General features: G+C 37.0%; 1 protein-coding gene across 6 annotated transcripts in view; it reads right to left on the bottom strand.

Annotated features, from left to right (window-relative positions):
- The window catches only part of RAD18 (RAD18 E3 ubiquitin protein ligase), a 109,577-nt gene that overhangs the window by 65,386 nt on the left and 26,276 nt on the right, over positions 1–17,915 (bottom strand). For all 6 annotated transcript variants that reach the window (XR_003415054.2, XR_008297017.1, XR_003415055.2 and 3 more), the window contains exons 5-7: positions 10,750–11,087; positions 9,330–9,429; positions 5,945–6,129 (exon numbers count right to left, since the gene is read on the bottom strand). Coding sequence is in view for 3 of the 6 variants with exons in the window: in XM_027042535.2 (XP_026898336.1) it covers positions 5,945–6,129; positions 9,330–9,429; positions 10,750–11,087 (623 nt within the window). In the remaining 3 variants the exon portion in view is untranslated. The remainder of the gene's footprint in view (positions 1–5,944; positions 6,130–9,329; positions 9,430–10,749; positions 11,088–17,915) is intronic.

Genomic DNA, 17,915 nt, shown 5'->3' with positions numbered 1-17,915 from the left:
TTCTAGTATCAAAAACAAAAGACAGTACATTACCACAGATCCCACAGACATTAAAAGGCAATGAAAGAAATATTCTTAAAAAAAATGCTGACAGCAAATTGTAAATTCAAGAACTTAGATGAAATGGACACAGTCCTTGCTAAAGATAAAAGGTTGCTTTAATATTCAAAAATCAACATAATACAAATCAAAACCACAATGACACACCGCTTCACATGGCTGGGGTGGCCAAAACAGGAAAGACAGAATAACAAATGGTGGCAAGAATGTGGAGAAACTGGAACCCTTACGCTAGTGAAATGTAAAATGTTGTAGGCACACTGAAAAACAATCCAGCAGTTCCTCAAAATGTTAAAATGTAGTTACCATTTAACCCAGTAATTCCACTCCTAAGTACATATCTATGGAAAATGAAAATGTAAGTCCACACAGACACTTGTGTATGGATATTCATAGTTCATAGCAGCGTTATTCATAATGGCTGAAAAGTGGAAAAATCCCAGATGTCAGTCAATGAATAGGCAAAAATAAGTAATAGATCCACACAATGAAATATTATTGGGCAATAAAAAGGAATGCAGTACTAACCATGAATAATGGACAACCTTGAAAAGAAGTCAGTCACTGAAAGCCATGTATTTGCATTAATTCATTTAAATGAAATGGACTTCCAGTTCTGCACAGAAGGAGGTTGGAAGTTGCCATTCCGTCTTAATAACAAGTTAAAAGCTCAACAGACTGAAAAATCAGCGACTCTTCTTAGATCCACACTGAAGAGGACACAGGGCAAACTAATGCCCCCAAGACTGTTGAGACCCCCCCCAAAATACAGAGTAATGGCTTACCTTAGGAGAAACTTACAAGCAGAAACTGCAGTGAGAAACATAACAAAAGATAAGAAAACCTGAATTGTAATTAATTAATTGCTGGAGGTCCTGTGCAGATGATTCTGAGAGTTAAAAACTCCAGGGAGACCCAGTCATGGCTGCAGGGTAGTAGGGGAGACAATATTGTGAGATTCATCTTCAGGAGTTCAACAAAATCCTTATAGTAAATTATCAAAGAAAAATCTCTGGTTTTGAGCAGGGGGAAGGGAAAAGAAACCATCTTCAAATATACCAGTGTATTCTTCTCTTAACAAGACCTGTCCTCTCAGGGAACTAGTTAAACGAGCCTAACCAACTGGGGTATTACTAGAGCCTAATTGACCTGGGAAAGGGAAATACAGAAGTACCCCCCTTAATTGCAGTTCTGCTCTCCACTGTTTTGGTAACTCGCAATCAACCATGGTTCAGACACAGATGACCTTCTTCTGATATATGGTCAGAAAGAAAGTCAAGAGTAGACTAACACTATATCACAAGGACCACGTGATTCAACTCTCTTAATATGCAGACAATTTATCACCTCACATTACCATAAGAAGTATGAATACACTACAATAAGATATTTTGAGAGAGAGAGAGAGACCATATTCACATAAGTTTTATTATAATATATTGTTAAAATTGTTCTATTTTATTAGTTATTGTTAATGTCTCACTGTGCCTAATTTATAAATTAAATTTTATCATAGGTATGCACGCACAGGAGAAACAATATATATAGGAATTGGTACTATCCATGGTTCCAGGCATCCACTAGGGGTCTTGGAAGTATCCCCCCACAGATAAGGAGGGACTACTACACCCAACTCCAGCCTGCTCTAGCCATCTTCCCACCTAAGGGAGGAGAAAAAAACTAAGAAATACTTGGTAAGTTTACAATCCAGGGACACAGGCCCACTAAAGAATTGAGGCCTAATGCTAAGAAGCTTCCCTCTCTGGCACACCTCACCACCACATTACTAAGGGCCTACTTAAAACAAGTTCCTTTTAACTAGTATATTATGTCCAACTAACAAGAAAAACATTACAAAAACATACCAAAAGACAAAAAACACAAACACTGAAAAAAAAATGAACAGAATATCCAAACACTGGGAGATAAGTAAGTAAAATATCTAGAATAGACAGGTCTACGGAGAAAGTAGATTAGTAGTTGTCTAGGGCTATGAGGATTGGGAAAAAATGCTGAGTGACTGCTAATGGATATGGAGTTTCTTTTGGGGGTGATAAAAATGTTCTAAAATGTATTGCAGTGGTGGCTGCATAACTGTGAATATACTAAGAAACACTGAATTACAACTTTGAATGGGTAGTACAGTATGTGAATTATATTTCAACAAAGCTATTAAAAAATCAATGTAATAAGCCATATTACAGAATATTACTGAATAAGGGGGAAAAATGACAAACTCAATAAATGTAGAACAAGGATTGGACACAATCCAACACTCCTTCACGATTCCCAACAAACTAGGAATCGAAGAAACACCCCCAACCTCACAAAAGGCATCTTTGAAAATCTGCAACTGTCAGACTTAATGGTTAAAGACTAAATACGTTATCTATAAGACTGGCAGTAAGGAAAGGATATTTGTTCATACTTTCATACAACACTGCACTGGAGTGTCTAACCAGTGCAATAAAGCAAGAAGAGGAAATCAAAAACACACAGACTGAAAAGAAAAAAGAAATAAAACTTATTTTTATTGACATGATTGTGTAAATAAAAATCCTAGAAACAACTAGAAATAATTTAGTTTTAAAAGTTAACACTATAGATATGTATATATACATATACAAAATATACAAAGCTAAATATGCAAAAATCAGTATATCAAAATGATTCTTTAAAATAGTAATGAGAAACTGACATAAAAAACACCACTTACAATAGCACCAAAAACAGCGACAACAACTTAGTGGTAAGCTTAACAAAATACTTAGAAAACATGTATATAAAAAGCTGGAAAACAATGCTGACAGAAATTAATGGAGACCTAAACAAACAGAGACAGAACTTAACTGGTATTAAAAGACTCAGTAAAGTTATCAATTCTCCTAAATTGATCAATGAATTTAACGTAATCCCAATTAAAATCCCAGAAGGCTCTTTTTGTAGACATTAACAAACTGAGTCTAACATTTACATGGGAATGCAAAGGACCTAGAATAGTCAAAGTAATTTTGAAAAAGAACAAATTTGAAGGACTTTCTCCACCTGACTTCAATACTTGCTACCAAGTTACAGTAATCAAGGGGGTATGGTGCTGGCTAAAAAAAAAAATCCGGCATAAAGACCAATAGAACAGAAAAGATTCTAGGTATATTCACACACATATATGGTCCATGGATTTTTGACAAAGGGGGAAATGTAGATGGGGAAAGGATAGCCTTTTTAACAAATGGGACTGTTAAAACTAGATACATAGCCATATTTTTTTAAGTGAGCTGTAACCTTTACCTCACATCAACAGAAAAAGTAACTGGAAATGCATCATAGACTAAAGCTAAAATTATAAAACTTCTAGAAGAAAACATAGGAGAAATTCTTTGTGATCCTAGGATAGGCAAATATTTCTTCATGGAATACCACAAGCATGAACCATAAAAGAAAAAAAGTGGTAACTGGACTTTATCAAAATGAAAAACTTCTGCTCTTCAAAAGACATTAAGAAAATGATAAGGCAAGTCAAAGCCTAGGATACAATATTCAAATACATGTATTTCACAAATGACTGGTATCCAGAATATAACAACTCTATTTTTTTTAAGTTTGTTTATTTTGATAGAGAGTGCACACACATGCAGGGAAGGGCAGAGAAAGAATCCCAAGCAGGCTCCATGCTGTCAGTGCAGAGCCTGATGCGAGGCTCGATCTCACAAACTGTGAGATGATCACCTGAGCTGAAATCAAGAGTTGGAGGCTTAACCGACTGAGCCACCCAAGCACCCCGAGAATATATAAAACAACTCTTATAAGCAATAAAAAAATGTTAATGGACAAAATATTTCAACAGACCCTTTACCAACACACACACACACACACACACACACACACACACACACAAATAGCAAATAAATATATGAAAAGATGCTGAACATCATTAGCCTCAGGAAAATACAAATTAAAACCATCAAGAGACAGGGGAAGGGATGGTGGTGCTGCATTGATTGGCTATCTGTATGGAAAAACAAGAGAATCTTGCCCCTACCTCACAACATACGCTAAAATAGATTCCAGATAAATTGCAGATCAAAAACGTAAAAGCAAAACCAATAAAGCTTTTAGAACAAAACAAGATCCTCATGACCTTGCAATAGGCAAGGACATAAAGCACTAACTAAAGGAAAAATGCAAAAGATTAGTACAATTAAGAACTTCTACTTCTTGAATGAAGTCATTAAGAGAATGAAAAGGCAAACTGAAGAGTTTAAATATACATATATATCCAGCAATATCTATATACAGAAAACTTCAAGTACTCCCACAAATAAATAAGGGGAAGAAAAGGATACACAGCATAAAAAAATTGGTCATAATGCTTAGATGGGTATTTCACCAAAGAAGATATCCAGATGATCAACAAACATATAAAAATGTGCCCAACACTGTAAATCATTGGGGAAATGCAGATTAAAACCATAATGAGATACTACCAATGACCCACTAAAATGGCCAAAAAAGAAAACTGACAATACTGATGTTGTCAAGGATGTGAAAAAACTGGAACTCTCAGACCCTCCTAATGAAAGTGTGCACTGGTAGGAACAAAAACAAGAAGAAGAAGAAAAAAAAGAAATTAAATAAGGAAAAAAAAATGTACCCTGGCACTGAGTTTTTGGCTACATTATCCATGAAAGCTAAGCAGCTGCACAAATATATCAATAATTTCACTCCTAGATATATATATATCCAACAAGTATGTGTGCCTATGTGCACTAAGACACGTAAAAGAGACAGCAACATTATTCTTAAGAGCCAAAGAGTAGACAAATCCAAATGTCCATCAACCACTGAATGGATAAACAGTGTGATATACAATGGAATACTCTATAGCAACAAAAATGAAAAGATCACAACTGTACACAAAAACATAGATGAATCTTCTAAATATAATTCTGCACAAATAAAGCCACACTGCAAAGAATACATAAGCTATTTATTATTCCATTTACATAAAGACAAAATATAGGAAAAACAAGCAAAACGAATAATCTCTGGTGTTAGAAGTCAAGGTGCTGGTCATTTGTGCAAATGAAGGCAGGAGTGATTGGAGGTGGGAGCACAGGGGCTTTGGGGATGCTGGTTCTTATCTGAAAAGTAGTTACAAAGGTATTTTCCCTTTGTGAAATTTACTCTGTGATAATTCACTAAACAATACCATTTGTATACTTTTCTGTTTGCATACTGTACTTCAGTTTTTAAAAAATTAGGCAATTCTATATATGCTAATAATTCAAAGAACTCCAAAACATGTGTGTGATTAAATGAAAAGGACAAACCATTAAATAGTGTGTATATAGTACTAACATTTTTACAAAACAATAGTCAACGACATATGTTTGTGTATAATTTATAATCATAATGGTAACATTTGTTGAATGCTAACTACTTGCTATGATACAATGCCATGCACTTTTCATTTATTTCCTTTAAAAACACTATATAGCACACAGTATCATAATCCTTATTTTATGGATGAGAAAACTGAGATAGTAAGTAGCTTGCCCATAGTCCCCCAGTCGTAAAGCTACAAAACTGGGATTATAACCCAGCTCTCTAGATCAAGTCTTCATCCTGCACTATCTCTGGAAAGATATACATAAGAAACAGGCAGCAGGGGTTGCCTCTGAGATGGGAATAGGGACTAAGAGGCTGAGAGAAAGGCTGGCTTATCAGAGCGTATTCTAGATACCTTTTGAAGGAATACATTTGCATGTCTCATCTACTATCAAAATTATACTTATTAATGTTTCTTTTCTACGGTTTATAATCCCTGAGCTACACAAACTGCTTTATCCAGAGAAAAGAAGAACTCATTGCTTTACTAGCTTACCTGATTTAGGGTGCAAAGCATCACACTGGGCATTGTACATGTGTACAAATTCTTGGTGCCTTTTAATGAGCTGTTGTTTACTTCCTTGAATAGATAATCCATGCTGTTTTAGCTTTTTCTTTAAGTCGCGATCTGAGAGCAAGTTATACACAGTTTTGGGCAGAGGCTTCCTTTTGTGAACAGAACTGAAAAGAGGGAAAAAATGAAATCACTAAGGGTTACTCTGAATTATCAAAATCTCTTCACATAAAACAGTAATTTGCCTTGACAGAGTACCAGTGTGACTGGGAGAGCAGTGGAACCATTAAGATAAAAGTGAGAAAGAGAAGAAGGATCCAATTTGCAAATAAAGGTGATAGTGTTGGATATGATGTATCTGAGGTGCTGACAGCACATTCAGATACCAGGGTCCACATGGCAGCCAAACTTAGAGGAACGTAGGTCTCATAAGGAGGTCAGGCCTAAGGATGCAGAAACCTGGGATGCCCATGGAAGGCCTATGCACTAATTGCTGTAAGAACTTCACTTAGAATCACACTTACATAGACTTACTCAATTCTCCAATGCTTTAAAACATGTTTGCCCTAAAATGCATCCATGGTTTCCAGGCAAAAGCTATAAAAAACAGTTACCTCAGATGATCAGAGTATAAACACTATTGAGATTTAAACGACAGATTTAAGAATATAACTGCTTGAGAAAAAATTCTAATCCACAATCAAAACTACCCCCACCCCCTTAGCTTTACCCAATTCATTACTGCCAATGAAAAAAGAAGTCAGAAAGCCAACAGGTAGATAGTATTCTTATGGCAGCATCTTCAAAGAACACGATTGAAAACAACAGCAAAAAATACTGAGGGTTCTGTTATCTTTAACTTCAATTAATTACAGTAACAAATATATAAGGCATTACAAGTGTATTAGCAAAACCACCACCTGGCTCTTCATTCTATTTATATAATTAATACAGTGACAAGCACTAAGCTGCAATGTAATATAACAAAGCTCTATCAAATGACTTTCTTCTGCTCCATCCAAAAAAGGAATTAATAAACATTATTTCTTAAGATGGAATAGAAATCAAGCTAAGGGTATCAATGACTTGAGACAATTTTATAAACGGGACCCTTAGTGAGTTTTAATCCATTTAATACAATTATAATCTGACTCTGAGTACACTGCTTGGCTCAACACCATGGCAATTAGGTACTTAATAAATACGCATTCAAAGTAGTCATTACAATTCCCATAATTTCCAAATGAAAATGCCAAAGTCTCCGGTAGAAACTAATAAGCCCTTGAAAGTGAAAGGTTTATCCAAAAAACAAGATTTCACAAAGGACTTACATATAACTAGTTTGCCTTCAAGGCCATGCTACCCAAACTGTAGCGAATCTTGGAACTACCAGGAGAGCTTATTAAATTGCAGATTCTTGGTCACATCTCCATACCACCCACTTCTGAAGTGGAGACCTAAAGTCTATTTTAATAAGCTTCCACAGGGTAAATCTGATGCAAATGGCCTAAAGACTATACTGAGAGAAATGGCACAGTTGAATAAATGGAGACTGAAAACAATCAAACATTTTTCTATAAACCTACAGCACCACTCCCTAGCTAAATTGTTTCTTTTATGCTCTATCAATAAAGTCTAAAAGCCAGAGACACTATTTAACTGCACAAAGACTTGCAGACTCTCAACAGATTACAGTTTTCTGAAAATTACCCAGGGGGCTCTACAGGATAAGATCACGGCTAAATAAAAATCACAGTAGTTAGCGAGACCTAAAACATTTTGTAGGAGTTTGTACATGCACATTATGAGGGACAGTTCATTAAGTCTGCATCTAAAACATTTTGGCTTAGCAAGACTAGGTTATTAAACTTATGCCTGTGAAATTCGAATGGAAAACTGTGCTGTTCACAGGCATTTACAATGAAATGCAAGAGCAGGAATCAACAACTTCTATCAAGAAATTTTTAAATATGAAGACTGACAGATGATGCCCAAAACATGAAGATAACACTGACCCTTCTTTCATCATTTAGTGAAAGTAATGCATTTAAGGGTCCTCAGAATCTGAAGGCATCAAAAGGAAGAGTATTCTTTGAATCAATTCTGATACGATTCTACATGGAACGGGTGGAGGGTTGTCACCCCTATCGAGAAAACGGCCCCTCAGGGTGTTGTGGATAAAATATTTCAAATGTCACAGTCTCTCTTATGTGACCAGACCCCAGGATCAGGATGTAACTAAAGAGAAACAGAGCTCAATGCTTCCCTAAGTGTACCTTCACAAACACTAGTTTTGCAAGATATGAGTTATGAGGACAAAAAGGTTTTGCAGTCAAATAAATGTAGTAATTGCTGGATTACACAAATTCCAACAACTACCTTCGATACAGAACTTCTCAGAGCCTTCAATACACTCACCGGTGCAGTGAATCCTTCCTTAAGAGAGATACAATATGCAGTGCTTCTAAACTGCAAGACAGAGCAAATGGCAGGACAACATACAATATGGAACAAGGTGTGGGACCACTGTTGGAACTTGAACTTAATTACATATGGATGAGCAGGTCTTAGATAAATTGACGTAACTAAATGTATTAGAAGAAATATGGCAGATGCATCTAGAAAAAGAGCAGTCCAAACAAGAGGACCGATGCTGATTCCTCACTATTCAAGGAGAAAATGCTCAGCTTCTATACTCAAAACTTATTCCTCAGGAAGAAACATTTCTTTTCTTTCTTTTCTTTCTTTCTTTCTTTTTTCCAAACAGGCTCCATGCCCAACATGGGGCCTGAGCTCACAACCCTGAGATTGAGAGTCACATGGTCTACCAATTGAACCAGCCAAGTGCCCCAAGAAGAAACATTTCTAAGGAGAATGAAGGTCACCAGATTCTTTTTTTTTTAATTATTAACTTGTTTTATTTTTTTATCTTTTTAAATTTATATCCAAATTAGTTAGCATATAGTCCAACAATGATTTCAGGAGTAGACTCCTTAGTGCCCCTTACCCATTTAGCTCATCCCCCCTCCCACAACCCCTCCTGTAACCCTCAGTTTGCTCTCCATATTTATGAGTCTCTTCTGTTTTGTTCCCCTTCCCAAATTATTTTTGTTGCCCTTCCCTTATGTTCATCTGTTTTGTCTCTTAAAGTCCTCATATGAGTGAAGTCATATGATTTCTGTCTTTCTCTGACTAATTTCACTTAGCGTAATACCCTCCAGTTCCATCAAGGTCACCAGATTCTTATGGCTTATGGGAAATAACCCTCAGAGCAAAGGAGACAGAATGGAAGAGCTGGTGGAATAGTTCACAATGCACAAGAAGTACCTTGCTAAAGTAGGTCAATGGTTATACTTAACTTCCTTACCTTCTGAGGCTTTCCTTCTTCTCCTCACGTGTTAAACAGCTGTCTAAGTGCTTATTAATGTGATTTTCTGGAATATTAACCCCACAAACAGGACAATCCACTGTATTTTTTAAAAAGAGAAAGAAAGATTTTATTATTTATGGAAAGGGCAAAAATAACATATAACCTGACATCTTTCAGCAATTAATAGAAAAAAATAGAATTCCAACCTTAACATGCACTTAGAAAAGCAAAAGAGAAAAAGAAGGGCCCCTCAGGGCAATAGAGGTAGGACAGACTTTTAACTATTAGCTAAAAACACTACAACAAGAACGGTCAATTGATACAATGATCAAAGATTTGTCAGGAAATGCACTTAAAATTCACCTATCCTTACAAAATTTAAACTCTTGAGTACTAATATGCTAATTTCAACCTAAGTTTAATAACCACTCATTGTCCTGCACTGTATGTGATGTGGGCATACCAAAGATGTGTTAAGACCTAATTTCTGCCTAAAAGGTGCTCTGAACTTCACAGGCAAGAAAAGACATGGAAATAATAGGTTAAACAAACCGAGCCATTCATCATCAAAAAAGCAAACTGTACACAAAATAGTCCAGAAGGCAAGTGCTCTGCCACTTTGGTGATGGGAGAGGCCAGTATTATCTGACACAACAGAAGAACGGTTAGGATCTGGATAAAGTCTAGAAAGGTAAAACAAGGGTCAGCAAACATTTTTAGTGAAGGACCAGGTAGTAGAGATTGTAGGCTCTGTAGGCCAGATGGTCTCTGTTACAACTACTAAACTCTTTCATGAACATGAAAGCTTCATTAACAGAAGGGGGGTGGATATTTTCCAGTGAACCTTTATTTACAAAAATTGGTGTCAAGCCAAATTTGGCCTGCAGCTTGTAGTTTTTCCAATCTCTGGGTATATTCAAGAAATAATGGGGAGATCAGCTGGGCTAGTATAGAAGGATTTTTGAGAGGGAAAAATAAGAAATAAGATCAGACAGCTAGATGAGGGGTCAAATTGTCTGTGGCTATAAACACCAGTCGTAACAGCTTGGAAGTGTTCAAGCAGTGGTATAATAAGACAAAAGGAGCTCTTTAAGATTAAAATGGAATTGATATGAAAGATGAGGGGGGAAATTAAAAGCTGAAAAATAGACACCAACTGCCATAGTTAAAATATGAGCTAATTAAAACTGCTTCATTTTTCCAGCAATCAGCCTCAATTCCCATTCTATGAGAGAGAAAGAGTACAAAAATATCTTGCAGCACTGCCTACATCAATTTCAGAGAATGTTAAAATGTGAAATCTGGTTTGCCCTTTCCCATTCCTTCCCCCCTCAAGATGCTGATTTATTCTTATGTCATGTGGGATGAAAAGATTTCCATTAAGTAAGAAAACACATATATGAAAATAATTTCCTACCTTTGGCAGCCTGTTTCAAAGTTGACGTAGAGGGTGTCTCAGGAACATTAGCCACTAAGGAACGTGGAGCTGTCTTTTCTACAGAAGGTGCCTCTTTGGTCTTTGAAGAAGTGCTCACCTCTTTTTGAGGGATGGCTTTGCTTTCATTCTCTTTTATCGACAACTCTGATGTAGAACCACCAGTTTCTCTAATCAAGAAATTCTCCATTAATTTGCTTCCTTGCTTTAAAGAATGTCTGAAGGCCACCGGAGTGTGTACTTTGGCAGCAAGGTTCTTTGAAGAGGAGGAAGCAGGAGATATGGGTGGTGACTCTAAGGCAAACTGCAGCAATTGATTCCTTGAAGCACCAAAAACACAATAGGTAACTAAGACGTCAAGTTATACTTAGTAAGTTAACTGACATAACCCGTTTTCCCAATTAACACTTGCTTCCGTGAAACACAGAACTTATTCCATAATGACAACCAAACCAGCATTTCTTCAAAGCAATAAACCTGATTTAAAAAGCAGTTAATCTTTGGGGCACTTGGGGGGTTCAGGGTGTTAGACATCTGACTCTTGGTTTTGATTCAGGTCCTAATCTCACAGTCTGTGGGATTGAGCTCCGCATCAGGCTCTGTGCTGGCAGCACGGAGCCTGCTTGGGATTTTCTCTCTCCCTCCCTCTCTGCCCCTCCCCCACTCATGCACACGCACACATACATACATACATAAATAAATATTTTAATGCAGTTAATCTTTTATAAAGGAAAAGAGATACTTCAGAATCTAGCCTTGGAGAATACCTGGTATAAGACTTCCTCTCTAACCATACATAACTTTAGAATCTGGACAAAACATAAAAAACAACTGTTTATAGCATGAACTATAGTCAACACAAGCCTGCAGTCAATGAAAGAGAAGAAAAACATGAGGTGATCCACCACTGCCCCCAAGAACTTCCCTGGAAGCATCTTCTGGGAGTGGAAACAGAGATCAGAGTTCTGGGCAAAGATGGCTAGAATTGGAGGGACAGGGTGGTGGACAGCGGGTAGCCACAGAAAGAGAACACCAAAAATCTGCATAGAAATTCTCATCCACTCCTGATCATCTCCATGGCTGCAAAAGCATAAGACAAATGCACAAGGCGACCTAGTAGGAAGCAGATGCTGGGAAACTGAGATTCCCAAAGCTGCTGACAAGTTGTTGGAATTTGAGCCCCAATTGCAGAGATCTTATAAACATCCTAGACATTCAGTTGAAACCCCACAAAGGCCACACCTTAGGAAAAATAAATAAAACTGAAGTAGGCCAAATCCAACAAAGAACTAAACAAGGCCCCGGCAGAATAAAAGTGAAGAGCTGGAACCAGAACAGAACCCAACATCTTTCAAAGGAGGATAATTCGCAGCCTCTATAACATTTCATCAACCATGTTCAAAACACATATAATCAAAAGATAAAATAGTCAATGGAAGCAGATCCAGAACTGGTCCAAAGAGTAGCATTATAAAGACTTCAAGATAACTACAATGAATATATTAAAGAAAAATGATGAAAAAACACACAAATGAGTAAAAAGATAGTGTAGTGTTAGAGGGAATTAAAATTCATCCCCAAAAGGATAAAACAAAGAAAATAAAACCTGGGCATATATTAATCAAACTGTTAAAAAATAAGAAAGAGAAAATCTTGTAAACAATCAGAAAAAAAAATAAGACATGTTACCTCTAAAGCACAGTTTCCTAACCTTGGCACTTAGGACACTGTCAGTCAAATCATTTTTTGTTGTGAAGAACTGTTCTGTGCATTGTAGCAATGTCAGCAGCATATACCCCACCCCAGGTTGAGACAACCAAAACATATCCAGACATTACCAAATGTCCCCCTGGAAGAGAGGGTGAAGTGAAGGTAAAATCACTCCCCGTTGAGAACCACTGCTCCAATAAATAATAAAAACAGCACTGACTTCACAATGAAAGCAAAAAGATAATATTATGACATCATGACATCTTTAAAGTACAGAAAGAAAGCAAAACTACCAAGAATTCCATTTCCATTAAAAATAGTGTTCCGGGGGAGAGGGCGGGGTGGCGCCTGGGTGGCTCAGTGGGTTGGGTGTCCAATTTCAGCTCAGGTCATGATCTCGCAGTCAGTGGGTTCAAGTCCTGTGTCGGGCTCTGTGCTAACAGCTCGGAGCCTGAAGCCTGCTTCAGATTCTGTGTCTCCTCCTCTCTCTGCCCCTCCCATGCTCATGCTCTGTCCCACAATAATAAAATAAATGTAAAAAAAAAAAAATTTTTTTTAAGTGTTCTAGGGGTCCCTGAGTGGCTTAGTTGGTTAAACATCCAACTCCTGATTTCGGCTCAGGTCACGATCTCATGGTTCATGAGCTCAAGCCCCACATCGGGCTTTGCACCGTCAGCACAGCTTGGAATTCTCTCTTTCCCTCTTTCTCTGCCCCTTCCTTGCTCATTCTCTCTCTTTCTCTCTCAAAATAAAGAAACATTTTTTTAAAGGAAAATTGTGTTCTGAAGTAAAAGCAAAATACATTCTCAAGCTAAGAAAAGCTAAGAGAATTCCTCACTGGCAGACAAGGAGGTAGTACAAAAATGTTCTTCAGCTTAAGGAAAATGATTCTAGAGGGAGGTATAAAAATGTCAGTAAGAATCAGCAGCTCCAGGGGCGCCTGGGTGGCTCAGTCGGTTAGGTGTCTGACTTCGGATCAGGTCATAATCTCGCAGTCTCTGAGTTCGAGCCATGCATCGGGCTCTGTGCTGACAGCTCAGAGCCTGGAGCCTGCTTCAGATCTGTGTCTCCCTCTCTCTCTCTGCCCCTCCCCTGCTCACACTCTGCCTCTTCTCTCAAAAATAAATAAATGTTAAAAAAAAAAATTAAAAAAAAAAAAACAATCAGCAGCTCCACAAAAGATAAATATGTGGGTCAAAACAAAACTGTTTTCAACAACACTAACAATGTCTTGTGGGATTTACAGCAAACATGTAAGTAAAATACATACAAAAACATAGTTTTAAAAAAGAGAAATAATATAAAAATACTGTAAAGTTCTTGCACTGTTCAGGACATGATGAAAATACTAATTTATGGTACACTATTATTAGGACATATTTTGTCATTTCTTCAGTAAGGACTTAAAAGAGTGACACTAAGAGATATAATGTAAAAACTAACAAAGGAAACAATAAAAATACTTTTAATATCATAAAGAATGGGCAGAAATAAATAATTTTTTTTACAAAGAAACAAATGGAGAAAGAAAACAAAGGTAACATGCTAAACTGTAATTACATTAAATGGGTAAATACTCTGAAAGACAAAGATGGTCAGACTAGATTAAAAATAAGATACAGCTATACACTGTTTGAAAAGATACTTTAAATATAAAGACCCAGGAAGGTTGCAAATAAAAGGATAGGAAGAGAAGTACCAGGAAAATATTAATGAAAAGAAAGCTGATATGGTAACATTAACAACAGACAACATTAAGGCAAAAAGTATCATGAAAGATAAAGAGGGACATCTCATTTTGACAAAATGGTCAATTTAATTCAAAGCATAAATATCATAAATTATAGGGGCTCCCGGATGGCTTAACCAGTTAAGCAGCCGACTCTTGGTTTCAACTCAGGTCAGGATGGATCTCAATGTTCATGAGTTCGAGCCATGTGTCAGGTTCTGTGCTGACAACATGGAACCTGTTTTGGGCCCTCTGTCCCCTTCTCTCTCTGCCACTTCCCCACTAGTGTGCATGCTCTCTCACTCTCTCTCTCAAAAATAAACATTTAAAAAATCATAAATTATATTCACTTAGTAGTATAGCTTCAAAATGTATAAAGCAAAAACTGAACGAACTAAAAGGAGAAACAGTCCATTCACAATAATGGTTGGTTTAAATAACAGTGTGTATAAATCTAAACATACCTTTCTAACTAACAAAATGGACAAAAATCAGTAAGAATACAGAAGATGTGAACCAATCCAATTAATCAAAGTGATGTAATTAACAAATAAAAAATATTACAAATTTTTTTGTAATGACAAATAATGAGCCCTCTTACAAAGAAATCCCCAAGCCCAGACAGTTTTGCTGGTGAATTCTACCAAATATTTATAGAAGAAATAATACCAATGGTACACAAAGTTATCCAGAAAATAAAAAAAGAATGTTTCCCAATTCATATTAAAACCAGCATAACCTTGATAACAAAATCTGACAAGCATATTGTAGGAAAATAAAATTATAATCCAATAATATCTCATAAATATAAACACAAAAATCATAAATGAAACATTAAGAAATAAAATCTAGAGATAAATAAAAACATATAATGCATCATGACCAAATGAGACTTATTTCAGGAATACAAGGTTGGTTTGTTATTTGAAAAATCAATGTAATTCACCACATTAGCAAATTTAAGGAGAAAAATTATACAATCATTACAATAAATGTAGAAAAAGCATTTGATAAAATCTAATACCCATTCATAACAAAAACACTTAGAAAACTAGGAACAGAAGGAAACTTTCTTAATCTGAAAAAAGATACTTTCAAAAAAAACTATAGCTACTATTACAGCTTGAACATCTTCCCCTGAGAGTGAAAACCAGACAAGGATGTCTACTGCCACCATCTCTGTTCAAATTATACTGGAGGCCATAGCTTTTGTGATAAGGCACACACACACACACACACACACACACACAAAATGGGAAAGAAAACTTTATTTGCAAGTGACATGATTATGTTTATAAAAAATCCAAAGACTCTACAAGCAACTAGAGTAAGTGAATTTTTACAAGATCCCTGGACATAATATCTGTTAAACAAAAATTAATGTCATGCCTATGTATTAGCAAATGGAAAATAAAATTTTTAAATAAATACACCAAATTTGCTGCGGAAAATTTTTAAAAAGTCTAAATAAATAAATACCCTGGGTACATGCACTAGAAAACTCAACAAGGTTAACATGCCCATTTTCCCCATATTTATTTATAGATTCAATGCAATGCCAATCAAAATAAAAGCAACTTTTTTGGGGGTGGAAACAGTATATTCATTCTAATATTTACATGGAAATCAAAGGCCACAGAATGGCAGTAGTCTTTTTTTTTAATTTCAACAATCTTCACAGCATCTCCACCAGGAGTAGATTCCATCTCAAGAAACCACTTGCTCTGATCATCCATTTATGTTTTATCACAACATTACATCAATTCAGTCCCATCATCAGGCTCCACTTCTGATTCTAGTTCTCTTGCTGTTTCCACCACATCTGCAGTTACTTCCTCCACAGAATTCGTGAACCCCTCAAAGTCATCCATGAGGGTCGGGATCAGCTTCTCCCAAACTCCTGTTCCTGCTGGTATTTTTGACCTCTTGCAATGAATCACGAATGTCGTTAATGGCATCCAAAATGGTGAATCCTTTCCAGGAGGTTTTCAACAGACTTTGCCCAGATCCATCAAAGCAATCACTATCTACAGCAGCCTTACAAAAAGTATTTCTTAAATAATAAGACTTGAAAGTTGAAATCACCCCTTGATCCACGGGCTGCAGAATAGATGCTGCATGAGCAGGCATGAAAACAACATTAATCTCGTACATCTCCATCACAGCCCTATAGGTAACCAGGTGCACTGCCAATGAGCAGTAACATTTTCAAAGAATCTTTTTTTCTTGAGCAACAGTTCCCAATGGTGGGCTTAAACTATTCAGTAAACCATGCTATAAACAGATGTGCTATCGTCCAGGCTTTGTGGTTCCATTTACAGAGCACAGGCAGAGTATATGTAGCATAATTCTTAAGGGCCCTGGGACAATCCACAGGCTAAATGAACACTGGCTTCACCCTCAAGTCACTAGCAGCATTAACTCCCAACAAGAGAGGCAGCCTGTCCTTTGAGGTTTTGAAGCCAGGCACTGACTTCTCTCTAGTTATGAAAGTTCTAGATGGCGTCTTCTTCCAATAGAAAGCTGTTTCATCCACATTGAAAATCTACTGTTTAGCGCAGTCACCTTCATTGACGAGCTCCGCTAGAACTTCCGGATAACTCACTGCAGGTTCTACATCAGCACTTGCTGCTTTACCTTATACTCTTATGTAATGGAGACAGCTTCTTTCCTTAAACCTTGTGAACCAATCTCCACTAGCTTCAGACGTTTCTTCTGCGGCTTCCTCACCTCCCTCAGCCTTCACAGAAGTGAAGAGTTAGGGCCTTGCTCTGGATCAGGCTTTCGTTTAAGGGAATGTTGTGGCCAGTTTGATCATCTTCCCAGACCACTAAAACCTTCTCCATATCAGCAATAAGGCTGTTTGTTTCTTACTATTTGTGTGTTCACTGAAGCAGCACTTCAAGAACTTGGCCATTTGGCACAAGAGGGCTAGCTTCCAGCCTATCTCAGCTTTCAACATGCCTTCCTCACTAAGCTGAATCGTTTCTTATTTTTTATTTAAAATGAGACATGTGACTCTTCTTCTCCCTTGAACACTTAGACGTCCTGCAGGGTTATTAATTGGTCTAATTTAAATACTGTTGTGTCTCGGGGAATAGGGAGACCCGAGGAGAGGGAGAACGGCAGAGAAATGGCCTGTGAGTGGAACAGTCAGTACACGTGTATCATTTATCAATTAAAATTAAATTCATGGTCGTATAAGGCTGCAGTTTGTGACACCCCAAAACAATTATCATAGTATCACCACAACAAATAAAATAATGATGAAAAAGTTCAAAATATTTTAAGAATCACCAAAATGTGACACAGAGACATGAAGTGAGCAAATGCTGTTGGAAAAATGGCACTGATAAGACCTGCTCAATGCAGGGTGGCCAAAAACCTTCAGTTTGTAAAAAATTAAACACCTGGGAAGTTCAGCAAAGCAAAGTGCAGTAAAACGAGGCATGACTGTACCTGCAGCAAGCAGTACAGCTCCACTACCGCGATGATAAAATTACGCCCCGTGCCAAAACTGAAACTCATTAACTTCTTCATGTGCCCGCTACTTAGGGGGTAGTTTCGGCAGTGGAAATATAACAGAGAACAAAATCGTCCCAGTCCTCATGAAGCTTACACTACAGTAAGGGAAGAGATACTAGAATGCACACAACATATATGAAAGTGCCATGGGAAAAAAACAAAGCCAGTGAAGCCGTGCATGAGG

Source organism: Acinonyx jubatus, chromosome A2, assembly GCF_027475565.1.
Source record: "Acinonyx jubatus isolate Ajub_Pintada_27869175 chromosome A2, VMU_Ajub_asm_v1.0, whole genome shotgun sequence".
NCBI lineage: Eukaryota > Metazoa > Chordata > Mammalia > Carnivora > Felidae > Acinonyx > Acinonyx jubatus.
Note: the sequence above shows the minus strand (reverse complement) of the source record. Positions and strands in the feature narration are given on the sequence as shown.